Raw genomic sequence first — 24,339 nt, 5'->3', positions numbered from 1 at the left:
TTGTTAATATCACCAGTGTTGGGGAAAGTTACTTTCAAAAGTAATACATGACAATATTGCGTTACATTAGTTACTTTTTAGGGAAAGTAATGTGTTACGTTACTTTTGTGTTACTTTTTAAATCTGGGCAGGTCTTGCTTATTTGTTTTTAATATAAAATGTTCTATTTTTGTCAAATGTAAAAGCCTTTTCACAACAAAAAATGAGTTACATTTCACTGTTTTTATAAATCTGCGCTAAATGCGGCTAAAAGTAAACAGGTTTGTCACTCCACAGAGAGCAGAGAGGGGCGGGGCAAGCAGAGCTCATTAACATTTAAAGGGGTCATCGGATGCTAAGTTTACTTTTTCATGTTGTTTGAACATTAATGTGTGTTGTCAGTGTATGTACAAATCTACCCTATAATGATAAAAATCCATGCAGTGGTTTTTTTAATCTGTAAAAATAATATCCCCTTTTTCAAATCGAGCCGTTCTCAGATGCCTGTCGGTGTGGCGTCACATGACAGAGGCCACTCCCACCATAGTTGATTGACATGAGCGTCTTACCTCAGATCAGCTGTAACAGTCCAGTAACTTTCCTTGTTTTGATGCCGGAGCAGGGATGTAAGTTAGACAAGAATATCTCCGATTGAGCGATTGAGGTGTTGTGTTGCTGGATGTAATAATGAACATAGTGGTCGTCATTTACTCCCGACATCTGAGCCGCTGAAGATGCAGTGGATTACGTTTGTTTGTGAAGTGAATGCACCTCCCGATCTACATATATCCATCTGTGTTCACGCGAATCATTCGTGATCCAGCTTCACTTACAGCAGAAGTGAATATAAGGGTTTTTATTATGAATCTTTGCGATCGTCTTTCCTAATAACGTGGTAGTTAGGAAGTTTAGCGGCTAAATGCGGCTAAAGTAAACAAGACCTTCTTTCCACAGACAGAAGAGAGGGGCGGGGCGAGCAGAGCTCATTTGCATTTAAAGGAACAACCCCTTAGAATGGGATGGTTTTTGCAGAGCTGATTTTGTCAAGGTAAAAAGGGTGTTTTTTACAAAACCATTGAGAATTTTTAATCAAAGTATATTATAGACTTTTCATTAAGACCCTAAAGAATCATATCAACTTGTGGAAAATGGGCATCCCATGACCCCTTTAACATAGGACAGGAGGCCGGTCAATAAATAAATGGGGAAAAAATTAACTGCCATTAGTTATTTGAAAAAGTAACGTAGATATTTTACTGTAAATTAAAAAGTAGTGTGTTACTTTACTAGTTACTTGGAAAAAAGTAATCTGATTACATAACTCAAGTTACTTGTAATGTGTTACCCCCAATACTGAATATCGTTTGCGCCTGTAGCTATATAGGGCTTTTGCACTGTGGGCGTCCCAAGTTCGAATCCAATCTCGTTGACCTTTCGTGATCCCACCCCCTTCTCTCTCTCCCACTTCACTTCCTGTCCACCTACACTGTCCTATGTAATAAAAGGCATACAAAAACACCAAAAAGAAATATTAAAAAAAAATACTGAATATCACTACATTTGAATAAAAGACTTTTTGGAGACTTTCTTGGTCAGTTTTCTGACTGAGTACTGTTTTTGGGTCAGTAGTGACGCTCTTGGTGTGTTCATGAAAGAATATTTACTCAAAACCAAGAGGAATCCTACAAAAGCAGCTGAGAGTGTGTTTGTTTTAATCGTTGAGACTAAACGGAGACGTCAGTGTTTATATCAGTGGATTCTTTTCTGTGTCAAACATGCTGTGTATTTATAGAGCTCACCTCGTCTCTTCTGCAGCCAAACAACTGCAACCATTCTGTCTGGAATCTTGTTGTTGATGAATGCGCCGCTGGAGTGTGTGTGTGTGTGTGTGTGTGTGACTGGTATTCGCTACGTTATTGGGACCAAATGTTCCCGCTAGTATAGTAATACAAGTACATTTGAACATTTTTTGGTCCCCATGAGGAATCAAGCTTATAAATCACGCAAAATGAAGTGGTTGAGAATCTAGAAATGCCTGTAGCTTAGTATGAGGGGCAGGGTTAGAAAACACAGTTTGGACAGTAGAAAAACCAAGTACACCTAGAGAATGAACCCATAAATCACATATACAGGAATGTGTGTAAATGTGAGACCACACACGTGTGCTGTTATTCATGAGAGATCAAAGCTGAGATTCCTCTCTAACACACAGAGCTGTGATGAGTGTGGTTTGTGCTTTTGTTGTGAATGTGTCTGTGGCTTTGTGGGATCATCGAGGCTCGTGATGCTTGTAATTGTGCAGAGAAGCGTGTTTCTTCTTTTTATAGATATATAATGTTTTATTGTCCTTGTGTCGAGCGGCTGTATGATTTGTTTGTTTGTGTGAAAAACATGAGAACATTAAAACCATCTGAAGGTCTGTCTCCAGATGTTATTTTATGTTTTGTAGGTCAGATGGTTCGTGTTCTCATTAAAGACGCTTCAGAAGAATAAAAACAGTCGCTGCCAAAACACAGAGTTCCTTCATACTGACGTCAGCCAGCAGAGACCCAAAAACTGTTTAATTAGTCATAGAACTAATCGTCAGACTCATCTGATCACCACACATCCACCCGGAACATCTCAGCGTTTACATGATTCACGTTCATCCATTCGGCAGACACTTTCATCCAAAATGAGAAGCATCACAAGCAACTACCAACTCCATAGCAACACCTTGGTGACCATAACATCATTTTGGTAACCTTAGCAACATCCTGGCAACCATAACAACACCCTGGTAATCATAATAACACCCTGCCAAACACATAGCAACACTCTGGTGACCTTAATAAAACCCTGGTAACCTTAGTAACACCCTGGTAACCATAATAACACCCTGGCAACCTTAACAACATCCCAGTAACCTAACACCCATGTAAGCATAGCAACACCATGGTAAGCACAATAACACCCTGGCAACCTTCACAACATCCTGGTAGCCTTGGCAACATCCTGGCAACCATAACAACACCCTGGCAAACACTTAGCAACACCATGGCAACCATAACAACATCCTAGTGGCTTTAGTAACACCTTGGTAATCATAATAACACCCTGGCAAACACTTAGCACACCCTGTCAACCATAACAACATCGTAGTGATCTTAGCAATACCCTGGTAACTGTAGCAACAACCTTGTGGCCCTAGTAACAACCTGGTAACCATAGCAACACCTTAGTAACAATAATAATACCCTGGCAAACATTAAGCAACACCCTGGCAATCGTAACAACATCCTGGTGATCTTAGTAACGCCCTGCTAACCATAGTAACACCCTGGAAAACATGTGGCAACACCTTGGCAACCATAGCAACACCCCGGTAACTGTAACAACAACTTGGCAGCCATTGCAACACCCTGGCGAACACATATCAACACCCTGGCAACCATAACAACATCCTGGCAAACACATAGCAACATATTGGTAACCATAACAACATCCTGGTGATCTTAGCAACACCCTGGTAACAATAGGAAAACCCAAAATCAGTGGTTCTCACACTTTTTGTACCAACCCTGCTGAAAAAAAAAAAAACAGCTAAAACCAGCCTAGGCTGGTTGGTTGGTCTTAGCTGGTTTAAGCTGGAAGTAGCTGGTTTTAGCTGGTCTCCCGGCCTGTCCAGCCAAGGAAGTGGCCAAAACCCCCTAAGACCAGCCTGGATGACCAGCTGAAACCAGCCAACCAGCTTAGGCTGGTTTTAGCTGTTTTTTTGTTTTGTTTTGTTTTGTTTTTTTTCAGCAGGGAAGTACCACCTTAGAAAATATTTGTCTCTCCAAGTACCACCATAATGACCAACATCAAAATATAGTAGTGTAGTAGGCCTGACTACAGCCCTGAAACGAGATTAAAAATATCTATTGTTGTCAGCCACTTTAACATTTTAAATAGACAGTTTGAACATTAACACTGCACAGTGCTTACAAACAGGTAAATTAAAAAAAAAATTAAATTAAAACTTAAATAATGATTCAATTAAAATGTACTAAAAGTAAAATAAAATCTGTACTGTACTTAAATGTAAAAAAAACTTTACTCAAATAAAGATTAAAATGAATTAAAATTAAAATTGTGTTTTAACATTAATTTATATTTAATTTAGTGATTCCTGAGACATACCACACTCCACACTTTGAGAAGCACTGCCCTAAATCATACAAACACCCACAGAAACCAATATCAAGTCTCAGATAACATAACAACACCCTGGCAACCACATAACAAGATTGTGAAAGCCATAGAAACTCCCTGACAATTATTGAAGCACCCTGGAAAGCACATAGAAATACATTTGCAACCATAGAACAGCCTTGGTAAACACTTATGAACACCCTGGTAACCCACGACACTCCAGCATCCCACCGGTGAGCTGAGAATAGTAAGAGCATTCATGGGTTTTTTTTTAGAAGATATTAAATCTGTCAGTGAACTAATGAACACTGTGATGTTTCCAGATGAAGATCAGAGACATCTCTCCTTTCTTCAAGGACAGACAGAAGGAGCCGTAGATGAGCTGAGACTGACCATGATTCCTTGAGCCGCTTCATCATGGTGAAATTACAGCGCTGTCACAATCTAGTGCCGTTGTTCAGAAAGAGGAAAGTGCTTCATCTGTGACCCATCTGACCTCCAGAAAGTGAGACTGAGCTTGCATCTTACTCACAAAGAGCCGTTCGGCGTGACTCACGTCCAGCTCATGAAGCCCCACGTCTGCTTACAATTTACTGATTTACTGCAGGAACTTCCTGTGCCTCTCGTCAGCTCACGCACCGCTGTTCATTATGCTGTGACGCCGCAGTCCTGCAGAAAACATGGCAAACTAGTAACCCCTTTACAACAAGGTCTCGTTTGTTAACATTAGTTAATGCAATGAGCACATAACTCTTTTGTTAATGTTAGTTTATAAAAATGTACTAATATTGTTTTTGCTTTATATTACTGTAGGCTTAAATGAATTTCGACTTTGTTGAAATTCCATTGAAAAACGGAAGGAAACACAAACATTTCGTTATCACGGATCCTCTGGGTTCATCTTTGCTGGAAATGCATCAGCACTGTATGTTTTCAGAGATATGAGACGTGTATTAGAGAAGCGGATCTTCTCATGACACTGAATGGACAGCCTTATATGGGAATGTGTGTGTTTGGGAGGAGATGGAGCCGCTATCAGTAATTCCCACATGTGTAATTAAACCCCATACATATGTCTGTCTCTCTATCTGTGTGTCTCTGGAGGAGCGTCTCAGGAACGTCATGTAGTCATCAGGGACTGGAGGAGGTCATGAGAAACATCTCCGCTGGCAGATCTACAGAAAAGCTTTTGTTGTCGCTTCACAACATGCGAGGGAATCCGAGTTCTTTACAGTAAAACACTCACCCGCACCGACGAAACGCCCTGAAAGCGAGTGGCAGTCAGTGGTTAGTGAAGGTTAGTTAGTTGGACCACCTGTCCAAACAGTGCGTGTCGTCTGGAGCTGCTGGAGACTCGTTCGTCACTGCGCTCCAGTCAAATGAAAGTCTGCTAATTGACACCAGCTGTGCTGGTAAAGTCACCGCTGGAGCTCAGAGGATCTTGTGAGGAAGCTCATGTTCAGATTCATGTGAATTCGCCCTGTTGTGGTTTTTGAAGAACTCAGTGGCTGATAAAAGAAGCTTTGACTAATACTGAGAATAAAGCTTTTTAATGTCCCTCACTATCAGGCTCTTCTAGAGAATTATGAGATCTGATGAAGGCCAGACGCAGCGGAAAGAAACGTCACTGGCCATTCAGAATGAAAAGTTTAACTTTTGAAACAAAACATGAGTGGAAACTGATGGTTCAGTTTAATATGATGAAGAATGACACTGAATCATGGAATAATTGCTGACTTGAGGTGATGAAGTAGCCATCGTGCGCTAACTTTCATTATAACAGTTTGACTGGACCAAGTCACATTTATTTATATAGTACTTTATACAGTGCATAATGTTATGGAGGCTTGTTTTTAGGCCTAATCTTAACCCTAACCCAAAGTTAAGGGAAAAGTGAATTGCAAGATACAAACTCAGAATTTCGAGGAAAAAAGCCAAAATTACAAGATATGAACAGATATAAACAGAATTATGAGATAAATATCTAGAATTGAGGTATAAACTCAGAATTTATACAGATATAATTTATGAGGTATAAACAGAATTATGAGGAAAAAAAAAAATTGAGCTATAAACTCAGAATTATGAGAAAAAAAACTGATATAAACTCAGAATTCTGAGAAAAATAGAATTCATATAAACTAAATTCTGAGAAAAATTAGAATTGATATAAATTCAGAAGTATGAGGAAAAAAACAGAACTGATATAAAGTCTGAATTACAAGAAAAAGTAGAATTAATATAAAGTCTGAATTACAAGAAACAAATAGAATTGATATAAGTTCAGAATTCTGAGAAAAATAGAATTGATATAAACAGAATTATGAGGAAAAAATAGAATTGATATAAACTCAGAATTATGAGATATAAAGTCAGAATTATGAGAGAAAAACAGAACTGATATAAACTCAGAATTACGAGAAAAAATAGAATTGATATAAATTCAGAATTCTGAGAAAAATAGAATTGATATAAACAGAATTATGAGAAAAAATAGAATTTATATAATTCAGAATTATGAGAAAAATAGAACTGACATAAATTCAGAATTATGAGGGAAAACAGAATTGATAGAAACTCAGAATTATAAGGAGAAAATAGAATTGATAGAAACTCAGAAATTTGAGAAAAAGTTCGAGTTGAGCTATAAACTCAGAAATATGAAATATGAAGTCAGAGTTATGAGGGAAAAACAGAAATATTTTCTAACATTCTGTCCAGGGACTACAGATGAAAAAATTATGATGAAGTTTCAGTTTCAGTTTTAAAGCAGCTCTACCCAAGACAATAGTGTCATTACTCAGATCAGCACAGTTCAGGTTTTGTTCTCGCCTAATAGTGTCAGTGCTGTCACGAATATTAGGTGTTTTTTAAACCCATGTTGGGGGGAACTCTGTTCAGATGTGTGTGTGTGTGTGCTTCAGAGTTCATATGTAAGTGGTGTGTGTGATTGATTTCTCTCCTGCTCTGTTCTTTCTCTCCAGGAACATGCGGAGTGAAGTTTCTCTCTCCAGGGATCAGAGAACGGGACAGACCGAAAACCCGGACCCAGATGTTCCTGTAAGAAACTGAGCTCCAAACGACATTAAAAACCAAGGTACTTTCTGAGAAACACCCGAGGTTTGCTGTCGTTTCACCATCAAAACCACATTAACAGCCCACAATCACCCCTTATGTAACGTACAAACTGTTCATGACTGATTACATTTGAGCATGAACAGATCAGTCTGAATCAGATTTGATCCATTCCCATGAACCTCAGCTCCTGAAAAACACTTGACAACTGAAAACAAACACAAACAGCAACAACAAACATATGAGAGCGGCGGCCGTCGGCGGGTCGAGCCTTATATAAGCGGATGGGTGTTCGGTAAGCCGAGCGCAGCTCTTTGTCCATGTTTACAGAATTCCAGTTTCAGGGCTGCAGGGTGAAGCAGAAGCACAAAAGAGTGAAATCCTGGAAAAAGCCGCCGCGAGGAGCGTCTCTGATGCGCTTGTGTGTGAAGCGTGATTGTTGGCCTCTGGGCGACTCGCTGAACTCTCGCTCTTTTCATTCTGCTTTAATCATCTGGCTCAGATGTCCGCTCATCTGCTTCTTACAGCGTTTCCTTTAACGTGACAAAGCAGCAGAATCACGTGATCCGGCAGAATCCACATCCAGACCTTCTGAAGGCCTCAGATTCAACACAGATCTCAGTCAGACGTGACCCGCTCACCAACACTAACGCTGCAAGAAATGCTTTTCTTCCTTGTCTTGTTTTCCAGTACTTTAAATCAAAATACAGTCACTCGAATGTTTACCTCACTTATGGGCACAAATTTGTCCCTGAAACATGGTTTAGCACAAACACACACAGGACGTGATGACATCAGCATTACTAACGGCATTTCTTCTGCGTATCAAAGCGCCGAAGTGAAATCAAAGGAATTCTGGGTGAAATTAGCAGCAGATGGAAACGGGCTGGAGCGCAGACAGAACAAACAAATCAGACACAGCCGATCTCACAGGATCTAAACAAATCATTCCAGTCATGTTTGTTTGTCCGCCGGACTGATATTACACCACCCACCCGTCGGACCCGTCCTGATCGCTGTCTGGATCTCAAACTCACCCACCCACCTGACTCACACACACACACACACACTGAGTGTTTATTAATAATGACTGTTCTGTTTAAACACACATTGGTTGAGTTATAAACTCCAGTGAGTGGTTGTGTTTTGACACCAATGTGACGCACTCAAGAGATCTACATTTGGTTTGAAGCTCACTCAGCACCCATTAAAACAAGTATGTTCTGTATAGCATGAATATGGGTGATATTAATGGCCTCGTGGGATAGTAAAGCATCCATCAAATGCACACTTTAGAATCAGTGACAGTACAGTCGTGGGTCATCCAGGTCATTTTCACCTACACTGTAAAAATAAAAAAAAGAACTGTAAAATTTATGGTAAAAACTGTAAAAATGCTACAGTAAAAACCACAGCTGCCATTTTTACAGTAAATTTTACAGATTTTTTTTTTTTTTTACAGTGTACTGTTGTAAAACGTCTGATAGTTTGTCACTGTACACTGTAAAAATGGCTTTTAATTTAACAGTAAAAGACTGTAAAAATGTTACAGCAAAAACACCTTTAATAGTTGGCAGTAAGTTCCCCTATTATATATATATATAGTGACAACCCTCTATTGGAAATTACATGTAGTTTTATGGTAGTATACCGTAAAAGAAACATATAATTTACAGTAAATAACCATGTCTGCTTCGGTGGTTATCAGTGCATTACAAAAGGTACAAAACAGATTTCAGTACTTCAGTAGGTTGGTATATTAACATTAAAATTCTGGCAATCACAGCTGCCGATTTGTAAATTTTACTAAATTTTTTTTTTTTTTTTTTTTTTTTTTTTTACAGTGAGTAGGGGTTACACGGTAATAGGTTTTTACTGTAGCATTTTTACAGTCTTTTACCGTCATTTTTTACAGTGCACTATTTTTTGGAATATGGACATGCAGCTCTTTTGCTGTACTGTTTTTCACATATGTGACCCTGGAGCACAAAACCAGTCAGAAGGGTGCATTTCTAGAAATTGAGATTTATACATTATCTAAAATCTAAATAAATAAGCTTTCCATTCATGGTTTGTTAGGACAGGACAATATTTGGCCGGGACTATTTGAAAATCTGGAATCTGAGGGTGCAAAAAAATACTGAAAAATACAGAGAAAATCCCCTTTAAAGTTGTCCAAATGTCCAAGTTCTTAGCAGTGCATGTATTACTAATCAAAAATTAAGTTTTGATACATTTACGGTAGGAAATGTACAAAATATCTTCATGGAGCATGGTCTTTACTAAATATCCTAAAGATTTTTGGCATAAAAGAAAAATCGATAATTTTGACCCATACAATGTATTGTTGGCTGTTGCTACACATATACCCGTGATACTTCAGACTGGTTTTGTGCTCCAGGGTCACATATATTGTATGCAAGTAGGCATATTGAGATGCAGCACAACTCCTCTTTACTTAAATGGGGAAATACTGAAATCTCAAAAACTTCCCAAACTCACATTTGAATAACAGATTTCGAATCAGGTGTTAAAATGACTTCACCAATAGACTGCATCAGTGCACTTGTTTAGCATCATTGGTTTCATAAGTATTTTTCTCATACATTTTTCCATAGGAATTTTGCAAAAATTCTTCATTAAAGCGCTATAATCCATGAACCAAATCAACATGACAAACTCTGATCTGAAGCACAAATGCATTTGAAAATCAAACAAAATGGAGAAATTCAAAACTATTGATTTAGAGATGTGAATTGTATATATAGAAACTGTATAGTTCGTATATATTGCAAAATATCCATATTATGCATGCAAATACTGCACACTGCTCTTATATTTTTACCATTGAGATGTAAAAGCAGTAATATTAGTATGCAATAAGTAATAATAATATATAAGTCATTTTGTCAGTGTTTATTGCAGTGGGTGGATATGCAGAGTGTTCTCTGATTGGTGGAGATTTCTCTGCAGAATCATGGGTAATGTAGTTTCTCATCAGTAATTACAAAAATAAGTTGAAACAATGCAGTCAACAACCTCGTAGATCACAGCAGTTCTGTCTTAAATGGTTTATAGGTCATCATTACAAATCACTTCTCTGGGGCAATGAATGGGATTTGTACTTCTGGACGTGTCTGTTGTGCTCTATTGGTTCTTTTATTTCATCATACGGCCCAGTGCACATCTCACATTCATAGTAATATGCTGGTTAATACACGCCGTCTTTGTTTCAGTTGAGTTTGTTACATTCAGCGTGAAAATACAGAGACAAAATTAATGTTTCTTGACTTCTGCATCATCTCAGACGGACTTTAACTTTTTCTAAACAAACATAATTTTGGCAAAGTAAGGAGTCTCAGAAGGCAGCACATGTGTAGTGCTGTTTATTGACATTGCTCACTGGGTTTGATGTTACGATGTCAGTCTTGTGCATTCACATGTTATCATAATGATCGTAAATATGAGTTCTCTAGTCGGAAATTGGACATGAATGGCTTCTCAAGTCCTATTTACAATTTGAAAATTCACAGATCATTTTGATACCCAAGTTCCTGAACTTAGCAGCAAGAAACTTTGGTTGAACATTTTCAGATTTCCCCAAGAAGTAAACAAGGATGAACGTGATGTACTCTACAATTCCTATTCTTTCTGAAAACAAGCACTTCAACAGGACAAACTCGTGATTATGACTTCAGAAGTGGGAAGAAGGAAGTTTCCGACAGCGTATGAAGCATCTTTCCTCATTCCTGACAGAGGTGGATCTGATCGACTGGACCGGTGGGGAAACACATGATGATGATGATGATGATGATGATGAACACGACTATTGTTTCAGAGATTCCAGAGAAACAAAGACGCTCTTCACGTGACTCTCGTCTGGTTTCTAGTAATTACACACTCATGTAAAAACAAGAACGTCCTACACATCATAAAGACGGGATTTACAGTAATTATATAAATAACGCCGCTGCCATTATAATGCATAATTGCCAGTCTTCAGCTCGTACACAAACAGAACCTGATATAGAAAGAAAGCGCTCAGAAACTCACGATGGTTTACCGCCGTCACGTCAGGAGGAATCACGCTCTCCTTGATCTTCGCAGATGAAGGCTTCATTGTACCATGAAAACGTACAACGTAGAAGAGTCCATCTGTGACATCATCACATGAGCTCATTTACATATCAGCATCACATGACCTCATTTACATATGAGTTGACCAGTCCGGTCACGCTGAGGTCACGAGGAGGAAGTGCGATCGATAATTTTGTTCCTAAAGTGACTGTTGATGAGTCTGTCACTGGCTCTTATTAAAGGAGGAGCAGATTAAAACTGCACTAGAAACCGTGTTACTCATTTCACACGTGAAGAGGCGTTTACACTGAAGACTTGAAGAAAAAACACCAGTTTCACGGTCAGGCAAAAAATAATCAAGAAAAACGAAATGATGACCTCAGAGAAGATATTACACAGCGCTGGATTTCGATTTCTGCTATTCTGCTGATTTGCAAAGAAACCCGGATTTGATGACGCTGAGCTCTAAAATATGAATAACACATTTCCATCACGTTCAATATTGTGACTAAATAAGAATGAAGAATCTAATTCAAATGTCAAATGTTAGTCAAATGTCAAAAGTTTTAATGACAAAAAGAATTATTCAAATATGTCGTTTAACTTAAAATCTGCAACAAAGTGGAAACATTTGTTCAGATACACTGTAAAACTTCTCTAAAAAGTTTCAACTTCACTTAAGTTCAGAAGCTGCATTCAATTTTTAAGTTAAATCAACCTAAAAGTCTCACTACAATACAATGCGTTTAAATGACTTGTACTTTTAAGTTGATTTAACTTAAAATGTTTAAGTTGAAACTGGTAAAAACTTTTATCAGTATATTTTTCTCTGTAAAAAAAAAATGCAGCTTAAAATGTGTTCAAATATCTTAAAGTTACTAAAGTTACTGTTTTAAGTAAATATACTTACCACCAAATAAAATAAACTTATCATCAATCTTATCATTTTAAGTCAAGCATGAACACTCACTATTTTAAGTGGAAACGAAACACATTTTTACTTACTTTTATGTGAACTTTAAGTTATAACGAACTAATTGCAGCAATCATTTTTTAGAGCTCATGTGGTTTGGCTGCAGTAAAAGCAGAAAACATCCGTCTCGTGTTTGCATTACACTTAACATTGAAATCAGGATCAGGCAGCACAATGTGCTGAAAATTGATCAAATAGTTGTAATGTGGCTCAGATTCAGACAGGATTGTGTTTTTATGCCGATTTATCCCACAAATGCTCAATGAATGCAACAGTGCTTCATATTTTGTAATAAAGTTTAACCACTTTGGAATCAGCAGCTCAAAATGAATAATGAACAAGCATTGGGGTTCATTCAGCACTTATGCTGCAGAGCCGTGTGATATTTGATCATATAATTTGAAAGATGACATAAATGAGCCTTTAAAGAGCTGAAAACAGTGGGGAGCCGCAGCCAAACAAACAGCAGCGTGTCTTTGAGAACTTGGTGTTCCATGTTTGTGCTGCGCATTTCCTGTAGCGCTACTTCCTGTTTGGACAGGCCTGGTGGGCATTGTGCTGGAGTCGCTCTGCCAGTCCACGCTGAGAACCGAGAGCCCATTTCCATTCATCTAATTACTGACCATCCGTGCTGTTTAACAACCTCATAACTGACAGACAGCAGAGCGTTTGTGCTTCTGTCAATTCATTATCGCTGCAGGACTGTTTGTTTCTGTGAAACACACGCGCTGTAGGCCTGAGCAGCTGATTGCATCCGCTGGGATTTAGTAAACGGTGAAAAAGTGGGTGTGAGACATCAGAATGCAGCCAAACCGCATGCGAGTTTCCTAAAACAGTGACTAAATGCGTGTTTGACTGTTGGCTAATATTATCCAGTAACATTTGAGTGATGTCACTGAATAAGTCATTTTAGAGAACCAGTTCCTTTTTAGGTTATCAAGCAAACTTCTTTGGAATTGAGTACACTTTATTTGTATGGATGTTTTACTAACTGTGAGTAACTGTCAACTTGCAGTCATGAGAGTATTCGTTTGTTTAATGTCTGCCAACGCTTTATTTTGATGGCCTCCATGCAGTATCTTTGAGATCATATTATAGCTTTGTAGTGGATTTTATTTTTATATTTTCTGCTTTCGTGCTCATTTCAGTTAAAGTTTCAGTAATTTTGTTATGTGGTTACATAGTTTCCTTTCCATTTTATTTATTTATTTATTTTTGGTCAATCAAGTTCAGTTAAATGAAAAGGAGAAATGTTGCATTGGAAACTGAAATAAAATAAGTTTAAGTTTTTTATATTTTATGTTATAGTTAACATTTTATTTCGTGTAACAATTTTTTATGGTTTTAGTTTTTATTAAAACCTCCAACAGACATTCTACATAACATTCTACATTCGACATTACATAATCAGATTACTTTTTTCAAGTAACCAGTAAAGTAAGGCATTACTTTTTAATTTACAAGGTTTTTAAAAAATAAGTAACATTTGTGCACCATTTTTTTATTGCTTTTACAGAAATGAATTTATTTTTTTCTTCAGCCTGAGGCTTATTCATTTCACTTTTGGTGTGAAAGGACTTTTACATTTGCCAAAAATAGAACATTTTATATTAAAAACAAACAAGCAAGCCAGCCCAGACTTAAAAAGTAACACAAAAGTAACGTAACACATTACTTTAAATAAAAAGTAACTGAGTAACATAATTAGTTACTTTTTTTTTTTAGAGAGTAACAAAATATTGTAATGCATTACTTTTAAAAGTAACCTTCCCCAACACTGCTACTGACCATTTGCAAATACATGTCTGCTAATACTCTAATGCGAGTTATATATGACATGTAGTTGCAAAGTTACTTTATAGTCAGTAGTGGAGTCTCGAAATACAGTGTGACTTTGGAATAATGTGTTTTATGATGTTGATTTTAGCCTGAAATCCTGAAAACAGTGAACAGACCACATAACAGAGACATTTTATTTAGGAAAATACTTCATAAATAGATTTACACAGTAGTTCATTATACAAACAATGTGTTAATAGTTCCTTCATATAGTACTGGCGTGTAGTGGCTGCTCATACATGACGTGTGTGTGTGTGTGTGTGTGACTCGTGTGGGTTTTGTCATGTGTAACTGGAAAGCAGAAGGCGTGGCTGTGACTCGGACGAACAAGAGGAAGCTGCTGTCAGTATCGCGTCAACAGCCTCTGAAACAAACCTCTATTAATATCCGTGGTGATGATGCGCGCTTCCCTCAACAGGGATTTCCTGTCTATCTTTATCCATGCCTAATATAGACACCAGGGTCAAACTTATTTCAGCTCCAGGCTGGAAATATCTTAAAAAAGACCCGACTGACCAAACAAACAGCGCAGCCGGTGTGTGTTTGTGTTTGGAGTGGAGCTGAACCTGATCACCGGTCCAACACAGTTCAGTGTCACTGAGAGAGGCTGAATGAATAAATCATGAAGGCGAATGCAACGCTGCGTTCACCGATAGGAAACTGAGCTCAACAACAGGAAAGCGACGCTGAGAGACGCTCTGCTGCAGGTGTTCCACTAAAAACACTTTTTTCATCCGGCCGATGAAAATTCCTTCAGCTAATGCACAACACACAGCCATGTCGATATTGAAAACACCCTCTTACAATCACACATCTCGCTCTAGAACTCTGTCCGGTGAATCTGCATCTGTTTTTTGCATTATGCAAACGTATCGCGGGTACATTTCACTCCCATATTCACAAATCACAACGGATAAAGTGCGTGCATCAGAAAGTGTAGTGTTATTGCAGAAGATCAGCACAAAAACATATCATCATTTGTGCAGTCCGAGGGCCGTGTTCTTGCATCTGCTGGCTTTGAATGCAAGAGCACGTCCCGCGCGACCTGTCTGTGAGTACTGCATGCATTTCTGTTTAAATAGCAAATGGATGTGAATGCAAAAGATGGTGATGAGGATTTCACATTGAGCTTGTTCCAGATCACCCACGCATCACATACTGAAACCCGCTGCTGCGGCGGCTGTCATGCATGCGGCACCACAGTCAGGTGAGAACGCTTTGGTTTCTTTTCCTTCTTTGGTCTGCAGACTCAAGCCTTGATGCCTCTTTTGAATCCGTGTGTTTTGGAGTGACAGAGTTTCAAGGCAACCACCGACACCAACGACAGTCCGAGTGCAAGCACCACGATCACGCTGATCCACAGCACCTTTCTGTCCACCGGCTCGCAGTGCTCCGGTTGCACGGCGCTCACGCTGATCTCCACGCTCTCCGAGTCTCTGGTGTACCAGCAGGTCGCGGCGGCGATGTCCGGCACGGACAGCCTGCCCTGCTGGAGCAACGTGAGGAGGTACGGGTTTCCGCAGCAGCTCAACGGGTTTGAGCCCACGTATAAAGTCCTGAGTGTTTTCTGCAGCGCAATCACCGTGTCGGATGGCAGCGTGACCAAACTGTTTTTCTGCAGGTTCAAGGACTCCACAGAAGACTCTCCGCTCCACAGAGAGACGCCCGTGAGTCGGTTCACCGACAGATCCAAGGACTTCAGTTTGCGGAAGAGGGTGAAGTCCACGGCTAGGGTTTGGAGCTGGTTTCCTCTGAGAGAAAGATGGGTGAGAGACGTCTCCAAACCCGAGAGAGACGACAGCTCTAAGTACATGCCGGGATTCTGGGAGAGATCCAGAATGAGCAGCGAACTGCCCTGGAATGCACCCGGAGGAATCGACATGAGACTGTTCTCCGAGAGGTACAGATAGCTCAGTGTTGGGATAGAGGACAGCCGGATGCAGTCGTTTGTCGGACCCTGCAGGGGAGGACAAATGCTGAACAGGTTTTGCTGAAGATGAAGGCTTCGTATGCTGGGAAGCCTTGAGAAAATCCCGGCGTCTAACATGCTGAGAGCGTTTCCCTGAAGGTGCAGCACCTCCAGCGCAGCCAGCGTGTTCTCGCCGAAGGATAAGTTCTGCAGGTTGTTGTAGCTGATGTCCAAAGTTTTCAACGAGTTCAGAGGGATTTCAGCGTTCACGCTGAAGCTCTCTAAACAGTTATTGCTGATGTTCAGGCTCTCCAATGAAACCATGCTGCTGAAGAACGAGGTCGGGATCGTTTTGAGCTGGTTGTAGCTCAAGTCCAAGTAGAGCAACTTGGGAAGATCCTGGTGCCTCTGATTGGTGCAAAGGCAGAGCGGTTTGTCATGGTCGGTGAATAGATACCCGCTGGCCTTCAGGTTCTCCAGCTCTTCTAGTGGACCTGAGCAGTTCACACTTCTCAAGAGGTTTCTGGACAGGTCCAGATATATGAGTTTGTTCCTCTGGGGAAGGACGGGGAAGTACAGGATTTTGTTTTCTCTCAAATCCAGATACATCAGCTCGAACTCCAGATCCGAATCGATGGTCTGGAAGCTGGTCAAGCTGTTTTTGCTCAAGTTTAGCGTTTTGAGCTGCACGAGGTTGAAGTCTGTGATGCATGAAATGGAGTTTACGGACAGATCGAGTTCGGAGAGTCCCGTCAGGGACTCAAAAGCACCTTCTTCGATTTCTATGATGACGTTATTGTGCAGGTCGATGTTTGTTAAAGCCTGAGATCCGTTAAATGTGTCCCTGCTTATTTTAGTAATGCTGTTCCCGTCTAAAGAGAGGTTGGTGAGGAGCGGAGCATCGCTCAGGAAATAATCGCTCATGTCAGTGAACAGACCGTTTCCCGACAAGTCCAGATGCCGCACGGATGCGAGCAGCCCAACGTGTGTTTTCAGAGCCGCGTAAAGGTCCAGGGAGTTTTCTGACAGATCCAGCACCTCCAAAAGGCTCATGTCCTGGAAGAAGCCCGGCTGGATGAACTGGATCTTGTTGGCGTGGAGGTTCAGACTCCGGACGCCGGAGAAGGCCGGAAGCTCCTGGTCCGTGAGGTTCTGCAGGAGGTTCCGAGACAGGTCGAGGAGGTGGATGGAGGCCGGCAGTTGTGCCGGGACCCGTCTGAGGTTCAGACTGCTGCAGTCGACATCCTCGTGGACCTTAAAGTGACCAGAAAGAGTGCTGTTAGCCAACATTGTTTACCACAAGCGATGTGCAAACCGTTCTGACGTACGCTGTGCATGACATCATACAGCTGTTTCCTGGAATATTTCAACACAATGGACCCCACAGTTTTTAAGCGTGACGTATGACTGAAAGCAGTTTTCAGTTTACACTATCTGCGCTTCATCTACATGCCTGCACCATTATTTATGCTCTCTAGATAGCTGTGGCGTTTCAGGTTTTTCCCTCGTCTCTGGGACTGACCCTCCGTTTCCGGCAGAGTTCAGAGTTCGCCGAGAGGATGGGGACATAATGGAGCGCTGATGTGTTTCATCCTACACACACTTCCTCTGCGCTCATTAGCCTCGTGTCACCGATGTCCAATCGCATGGTCAGAGGAGATTTCCTGCCCTGAGCACAGTCATCCTGAACTCACTAACCTGGTATGATCAGTTCATCTTATCAGACTCTATGGTTTAGTCTGCGACCGTCTCCAGCCTCCTCACTGGACACACTGGGAGGATGTTTCTGCCTAATATGGTTCTCTAGATTTGAAAAGTTTAAGAGCGACTCTAGTGCGAATACATTTAATTAACACCAACGTTGACTTGATGAGAAAAAATTGAGTTCATATTTGATGCCTTTAGATTACAGACTTATTTTGGCAAATCTGAGCATCTGAAATTCTAAAGCAGACAGATCACTCTGCTTAATGGCCACTAAAGACCACAAAACCAGTCTTAAGTATCACGGGTATATTTGTAGCAATAGCCAACAATGCATTGTATGGGTCAAAACGATCAATTTTTCTTTTATGCCAAAAATCATTAGGATATTAAGTAAAGATCATGTTCCATGAAGATATTTTGTAAATTTCCTACCGCAAATATATCGAAACTTCATTTTTGATTAGTAACATGCATTGCTAAAAACTTCAAAGGCATTTTCTCAGTATTTAGATTTTTTTGCACCCTCAGATTCCTGATTTTCAAATAGTTGTATCTCAGCCAAATATTGTCCTGTCCTAACAAACCATACATCAATGGACAGCTTATTTATTCAGCTTTCAGATGTCTTAATCGTGACCCTTATGAATGGCCACTAAAGACCACTTAACTCGAGCAACTGACGCATAAAGACTTGAAATCTGTATTTAGCCTTTTTAACACTTCAAATGTTGTTTCTAGGCAAAGAACTGAACAGAGCATCTACAGTAGTTTGCTCACTCAGAGAGTCATGAGAGATGCTGTAACTCACCACTTGGCAGGGTGAAGCTTCTGCTGGACGTCTGTACGGCGCGACCTGGTTCACCACGAGCATCAGTATCCAGAGACGTGTCCCCATGATGCTGCAGAGACACAGACCGATGAGTGAATGAATGAGGATGAATGACAGACAGACGCAGCTCATGACATCACGCGGCACGCGCTCACGTCACCGCTTCTGTTTTTAACTCGTGTGATGGTGTCTGCTGAAGTGGAACACTCAATCTTTCTCGATGTCAACAGATGTGTCACTCCTGTCTCGACTGCACTGATCTAGTTTCTTTGATATTTGACATGAACAGAAACGCCCACATGTGATGAGCACAGCAGAAATATTAAAGGTTAAAATCTATTTCCACATTATGTTAAATATATATCAGAGGGTGATGTTTCAGCAGAAGTTAACCCTCTGATCTCCAGCAATTACTCATCTCGTGCCAATCAAAGGAAACCCGTAAGCCGCAAGATCAGAAAAGCAAACATCCGAAACATTAGACTGACTTGAGAGTGAGAAGCGCAGGTGTGTCTCAGGTGTGTCACCTCAGTAGTGTGCTGCTCCTGTGCTGTTCTCGGCTGCTGACGGTCTCATGCTGGTCTCCTCAGCGCCTCGTGTGCTCCTCCGTCTCTCGCTCTGCTCCGCTACACATCCTGTGAGAATATCCTGCAAATACGCTCTTGTTTTTTCCTCCTGCGCTCAAGCCTTGTATGGGATTGGACAGCTCTGACCTCCCTCTCCCTCCCTCGGTGTGTGCCTCTCTCTGTCGCTCTGTGTGTGTATGTGTGTGTCTCTCTCTCTTGCTCTGTAACTCTGTTTCTCTTTCTCCCTCTCTTATTGTCTCTCTCTCTCTTTCCCTCCCTCTCTCTCTCTCAATTCAATTCAAATGCGCTTTATTGGACAGCATTGTACAGCATTGCCAAAACATCGGCAGTTACATGAGCAGTGAACAAAAATAATGGTTATATAACACATAAACAAAACAAAAACAAATGAATTATTCTAATACATACAATACAAACATTTGTATAAACAACAAAAAGTAACTGTAACACTTAGAAAGGTGTCATTTGCAATATTATTTAATGTAATAACTAAGATGAACAAGCTATAAACAATACATTTATTACACTAATTGTTAATGTGAGTTAATAAGAATACCGTATAACGTATAGCCTTGTGGGCAGCGCGCCTTTGCGCAACGGGCGTCCCGAGTTCGAATCCCGGCTGGAGGACATGTCTCATCCACACTGTCCTCTAACAAAAAAAGCAAAAAAATCGTTAAAACAAGAAATAACAAGACAAATGATCATGGCAATGTTGCAATCTTGTGCTCGCGCTCTGTGTGTGTGTGTGTGGGTCTCTCTCTCTGTTCCTAAAACATGTTTAACACAGTTCCTTATTAACCTTGATGCACCTTTTTCAAACACGGTCAGCTTCCACATTCTTTTTTATTTTCTCTTTCTTTTGTAACTTTAATGTTTGTGTTGTCTACATTCAAACTGACTGAAACCTGATGTCACGGTTCAAAACACGCGTTGGACGCAGCGCGTCATTGTTTTCCTCTCATATGACTGTCAGATCCCGCCGCATCTCCAGGGATTCCCGCGCGTCATTCAGGATTCCCGGTTGGAAACACGCTTACTTTTCGCTCGAGCGCTTTGCTTTTGCTTTTTCTTGCCGCGACTCGCGCGCTGCTCGTGTTCTGTTGAGTCAAAGGCAGAAAGCACCGCTACGACACGCGAATCCATAGATGTCAGTGCAGACGCGTGTGATCCGCTGTGCGCGGTTTTTGAGGTAGATCAACAAAACACTTATGAGCTAGATAACTTATGATTCTTCATCATGGTGGTGTTTCTAAAAACAAACGCGCTGCTAATTAACATTTCGCACAGATTGCTGGTGTTCTCTGTGATGTGAGTCTCGTGAACCGGACGCTCACAAACACGGCGGCGTTTGCCTCCATCTAGCGGATGTTTTTAGAAAGTGATTGTGAATTCTGTTTCTGAAATTGTGGGGAAATTTGCTTGAAGGAAGAGTTCAATTTATTGAAAATATGCTGAAATTAAATGCACTATAAATTGTCTCCTTGCAACCATTAAAAATGTCCCTGACCCACCAACGGATATACAGCACATCTTTACCGCAATTAGTCATAGAAAAGGAGGTTGCTCAGTTTTCTATGCCTTAATCAGAGATGTTAATGCACCTAATTTAAGTGGACTTAAATTGGCATGGGAAAGAGATCTGGGGGAAACAATCAAGGATGAAATCTGGAAGCAGGTTGTATCCGAATGGCATACCCGTGTTCGTGAAATTCAATCCGAACTGATAAACTATAAAATTTTAAACGGGTGTTACTGGACTCCAAGCAGGATGGCTAGACTCAAATTAAGAGACGATGACCTATGCTGGCGATGTAAAACTGATACTGGTTCTATGGTTCATATGCTGTATGAATGTGATAAGGTTAAAGAACTGTGGGAAAAGATTGTACATTTTGTTAATAACACTTTCAGCATAACACTACGCAAGAACCCTGCTCTCTGTATGTTGGGGATTTTACCGGAAGATGCATGCCTCTCCCGGCAACGAAGGCAATGGTGCCGTCTCGCTTTGGTGTCTGGATGTAGAGTCATTCTGAGACGTTGGAAATCTGTTACGCCCTCCTCGTTTAATGAATGGCTAGAACTCATGTCCAATATTGCCAGCTATGAACGTGTGATATTTAGAGCCTCAGGACGCCCTGATATTTATATGAAAATATGGGGTTCTTTCCTTGCATTGATTGAGAAAATTGTATAAAGAGAAAAGTATAATGTCAAATATGCTCTGTCTCCTTAAGATTTTATGTAAAGTCTAAGATGCCACGGTGTGACTAAATCCTAAATATGTAATTATTTTTATTTATCTTTATTTAATTAATTTTTTTTTTTATGTATTTATTTTTATTCTTTTTTCTTTTTTTATGGGGGTGGATGTGACTATTGTAAAATGTCATTTTCATATGTCATACTGTCATATATCTGACTGTTATTGTTAAGTATTGTATTAAGCCAATTTTGTTACTGTCAGTTGTTTAAATTCAGTTTGGACTGTTTTATTGTGTTCAAAAAAGCAAAAAAAAACAAAAAAAAAACACTGGCTTTCACTGGAGGAAGTGTATTATGGATTACGGACTTGTATTTTAGTTAAAAACTGTCTTGATGGATGTGTTTTATCTTTTGTCTTCTCAAGATGTTAACAGATGGACTGGAGTGGTGTGGTGTGGATTACTTATGGATTATTGTAATGTTTTTATCACCTGTGTTTGGGCTCTCATTCTGACGGCACCCATTCACTCCCATTGGCGAGACAGTGATGGAATGACACATTTCTACAATTCTGATGTAGAAACAAACTCATTCTAATCTTGGGTGGCCTGAGGGTAAGCACATTTTCAGCAAATTTATATATATATATATATATATATATATATATATATATATAATGTGTGTAATTGTATTTCAAAATATGGTCAAAAATATATATTTACTAAAATATGTTTCAAAATACATTTATGTAAATAGTTTGACTTTTTTTTTTTGCATATTTTTGAATATATATTTTAAAAGCATTTTAATGTATCTTGCCCTCCATGTATTTTCAGTACATTGTCATGCTTTATTTGCTGTCTATAAAACAAATATTTAAAAATTGTTATCACATATGAAAACTGTTATCAATTACTGAATCATTATAAATCTATTTTGATCTCTAGCGGTGTATTCCATCCACTTTTGCATTTAGGCTAAACGTAGGCTATACTGTAAGATTGCAAATGGATTTTCTTGTCCCAAAAATACACTTTGAAATATATTTTGGTATATGAATGTTGAAACTAAATACATTTTCAGGTTCAAAAATATGTTTCATTTAACTTCATTGTTTACAACACACACAGCTGCTCAAAAGTTTGGGATCAGTAAGACTTGTAATGTTTTTTAAAGAAGTCTCTTCTGCTCATCAAGGCTGCATTTATTTGATCAAAAATGCTGAAAAATACAGTAATATTGCAAAATGTTATTACTATAGAAAATAATGGTTTTTATTGTAATATACTTTAAAATATAATTTATTTCTGTGATGCAAATCTGAATTTTCAGCATCATTACTCCAGTCTTCAGTGTCACGATCCTTCAGAAATCATTCTAATATACTGATTTATTATTAGAATTATCAGTGTTGGAAACAGTTGTGCTGACAAATGTTTTTTTTTTTTGGAACCTGTGATTCTTTTTGTCAGGATTCTTTGATCAATAAAAAGTAAAAAAAAAAAAAAAAAAAATTTATTTGAAATAGAAAAGTTTTCCAACAATATCCACTACTGTTCAAAATGTCCGGGTCAGTACATTTTTATTCTTTCTTTTTTTTTTTTTTTAAGAAATTAATACTTTTATTCACCAAGGATGTGTTAAATTATTAAAAAGTGATAGATTTACATTGTTAGAAAATATTTATATTTTTAATAAAAGCTGTTCTTTTTAACTTGTTATTCATCAGAATCCTAAAAAAAGAATCACAGGTTCCAAAGAAATATTTGTCAGCACAACTGTTTTCAACGTTGATGATTCTAATAATAAATCAGTATATTAGAATGATTTCTGAAGGATCATGTGACACTGAAGACTGGAGTAACAGCTGATGAAAATTCAGCTTTGCATCACAGGAACAAATTACATTTTAAAGTATATTAAAAATGAAAACCATTATTTTATATAGTAATAACATTTTGCAGCATTACTGCATTTTTCAGCATTTTTGATCAAATAAATGCAGCCTTGATGAGCAGAAGAGACTTCTTTAAAAAACATTACAATCTTACTGATCCCAAACTTTTGAACAGCAGTGTGTATTTAAAATATTTTGGCTAAAAAAACCCATTTAATTGCTGTATGGGTTTTACTGCTGTAAATATTACAGTAAATAATGCCAGGCTTTGGCAGGTTCTTTGTAATTTGACAGAATTTACGTCTTTGCCCAATTATTTCCGGGGTAAAATTGGGAAACAGGAACACAATACTTCATCAACACTTTTTTATAAAGACTTGAAATTACAAACAATCTTAGTATGTTTTGTTTTTAATTCAGCTTTTATTTGGCACCTTAAATAAGCTTAAATTGTCCTAGAATAGCTGCTGAAAACATCAGCTTCTGTTTGCTGGGACTCCCGGTTTGCGTTTACCTTTGAAAAAAAGTCATGTCTGCATAATTATTAAACAATAAAAGCTGATTTAAACTGATGTTTTAATTTTATTTCCAAAATGTGAAATTACTACTATAGCTTAAATATCAATATAATACAAAACTGCAGTAAATCAGTGTCTTATTGCTTTTGTTAAATCAAAAACGCCCAGATGCTCAACAAATAGCTACACAATGTGTGTTTATCATAATCATACGATAAAAGACTCATCCGGCCTGTTTTATGAAAGTCAATATTTTAACAGCTATAGATGTTCCCTGTTTGTGTTATTAGTTCTAAAATAAACTCTGTAAGATGGACAGCAGCTTTCAGAATTTGTGCTAAAACACACAGCTGTCTGTTGTGTAAGGAGTCATGATTTTGCAGAAGATGTTTGCTCTACAAGCTCTACCAACGAACAGGGAAGGGAAGTTAATTTAATGGGAACAGGAAATGAGATTCCACAGTAGCCTGCGACATCACTTCTGTTTATGTGCACAAGCTCCTCCCACACGGAGCACAGGTATAAATGATTCGGACAGGTGACGCTGCATTCAGTTTTTTATCGCTGA

At 39.0% G+C, this 24,339-nt stretch overlaps 1 protein-coding gene across 2 annotated transcripts; it reads right to left on the bottom strand.

The window, feature by feature from the left end:
- Positions 1–14,236: 14,236 nt before the first annotated feature.
- Positions 14,237–19,904, bottom strand: lrrc32 (leucine rich repeat containing 32). Of its 2 annotated transcripts, none has more exons than XM_051121489.1 (3): positions 19,050–19,904; positions 18,541–18,631; positions 14,237–17,279 (listed from the first exon to the last, which is right to left on the bottom strand). In XM_051121489.1, exons 2-3 carry the CDS (start codon positions 18,625–18,627, stop codon positions 15,366–15,368), a joined length of 2,001 nt encoding a protein of 666 aa, XP_050977446.1. In that variant the 5' UTR covers positions 18,628–18,631; positions 19,050–19,904; the 3' UTR covers positions 14,237–15,365. The 2 variants fall into 2 exon arrangements, with proteins under 2 accessions (XP_050977446.1, XP_050977445.1); XM_051121488.1 differs by having other exon boundaries at positions 19,089–19,379.
- Between the last annotated feature and the right edge of the window lie 4,435 nt (positions 19,905–24,339).

The sequence above is a fragment of the Labeo rohita genome, chromosome 10 (genome assembly GCF_022985175.1).
Source record: "Labeo rohita strain BAU-BD-2019 chromosome 10, IGBB_LRoh.1.0, whole genome shotgun sequence".
In the NCBI taxonomy this organism is placed as follows: domain Eukaryota; kingdom Metazoa; phylum Chordata; class Actinopteri; order Cypriniformes; family Cyprinidae; genus Labeo; species Labeo rohita.
Note: the sequence above shows the minus strand (reverse complement) of the source record. Positions and strands in the feature narration are given on the sequence as shown.

Excerpts from the sequence above, each read along its gene's own strand:
- lrrc32 (XM_051121489.1), bottom strand. The coding sequence starts at position 18,627 with ATGGGGACACGTCTCTGGATACTGATGCTCGTGGTGAACCAGGTCGCG. Across the intron at positions 17,280-18,540 it reads AAGCTTCACCCTGCCAAGTG|GTCCACGAGGATGTCGACTG; the intron begins GTGAGTTACAGC and ends GGTCACTTTAAG.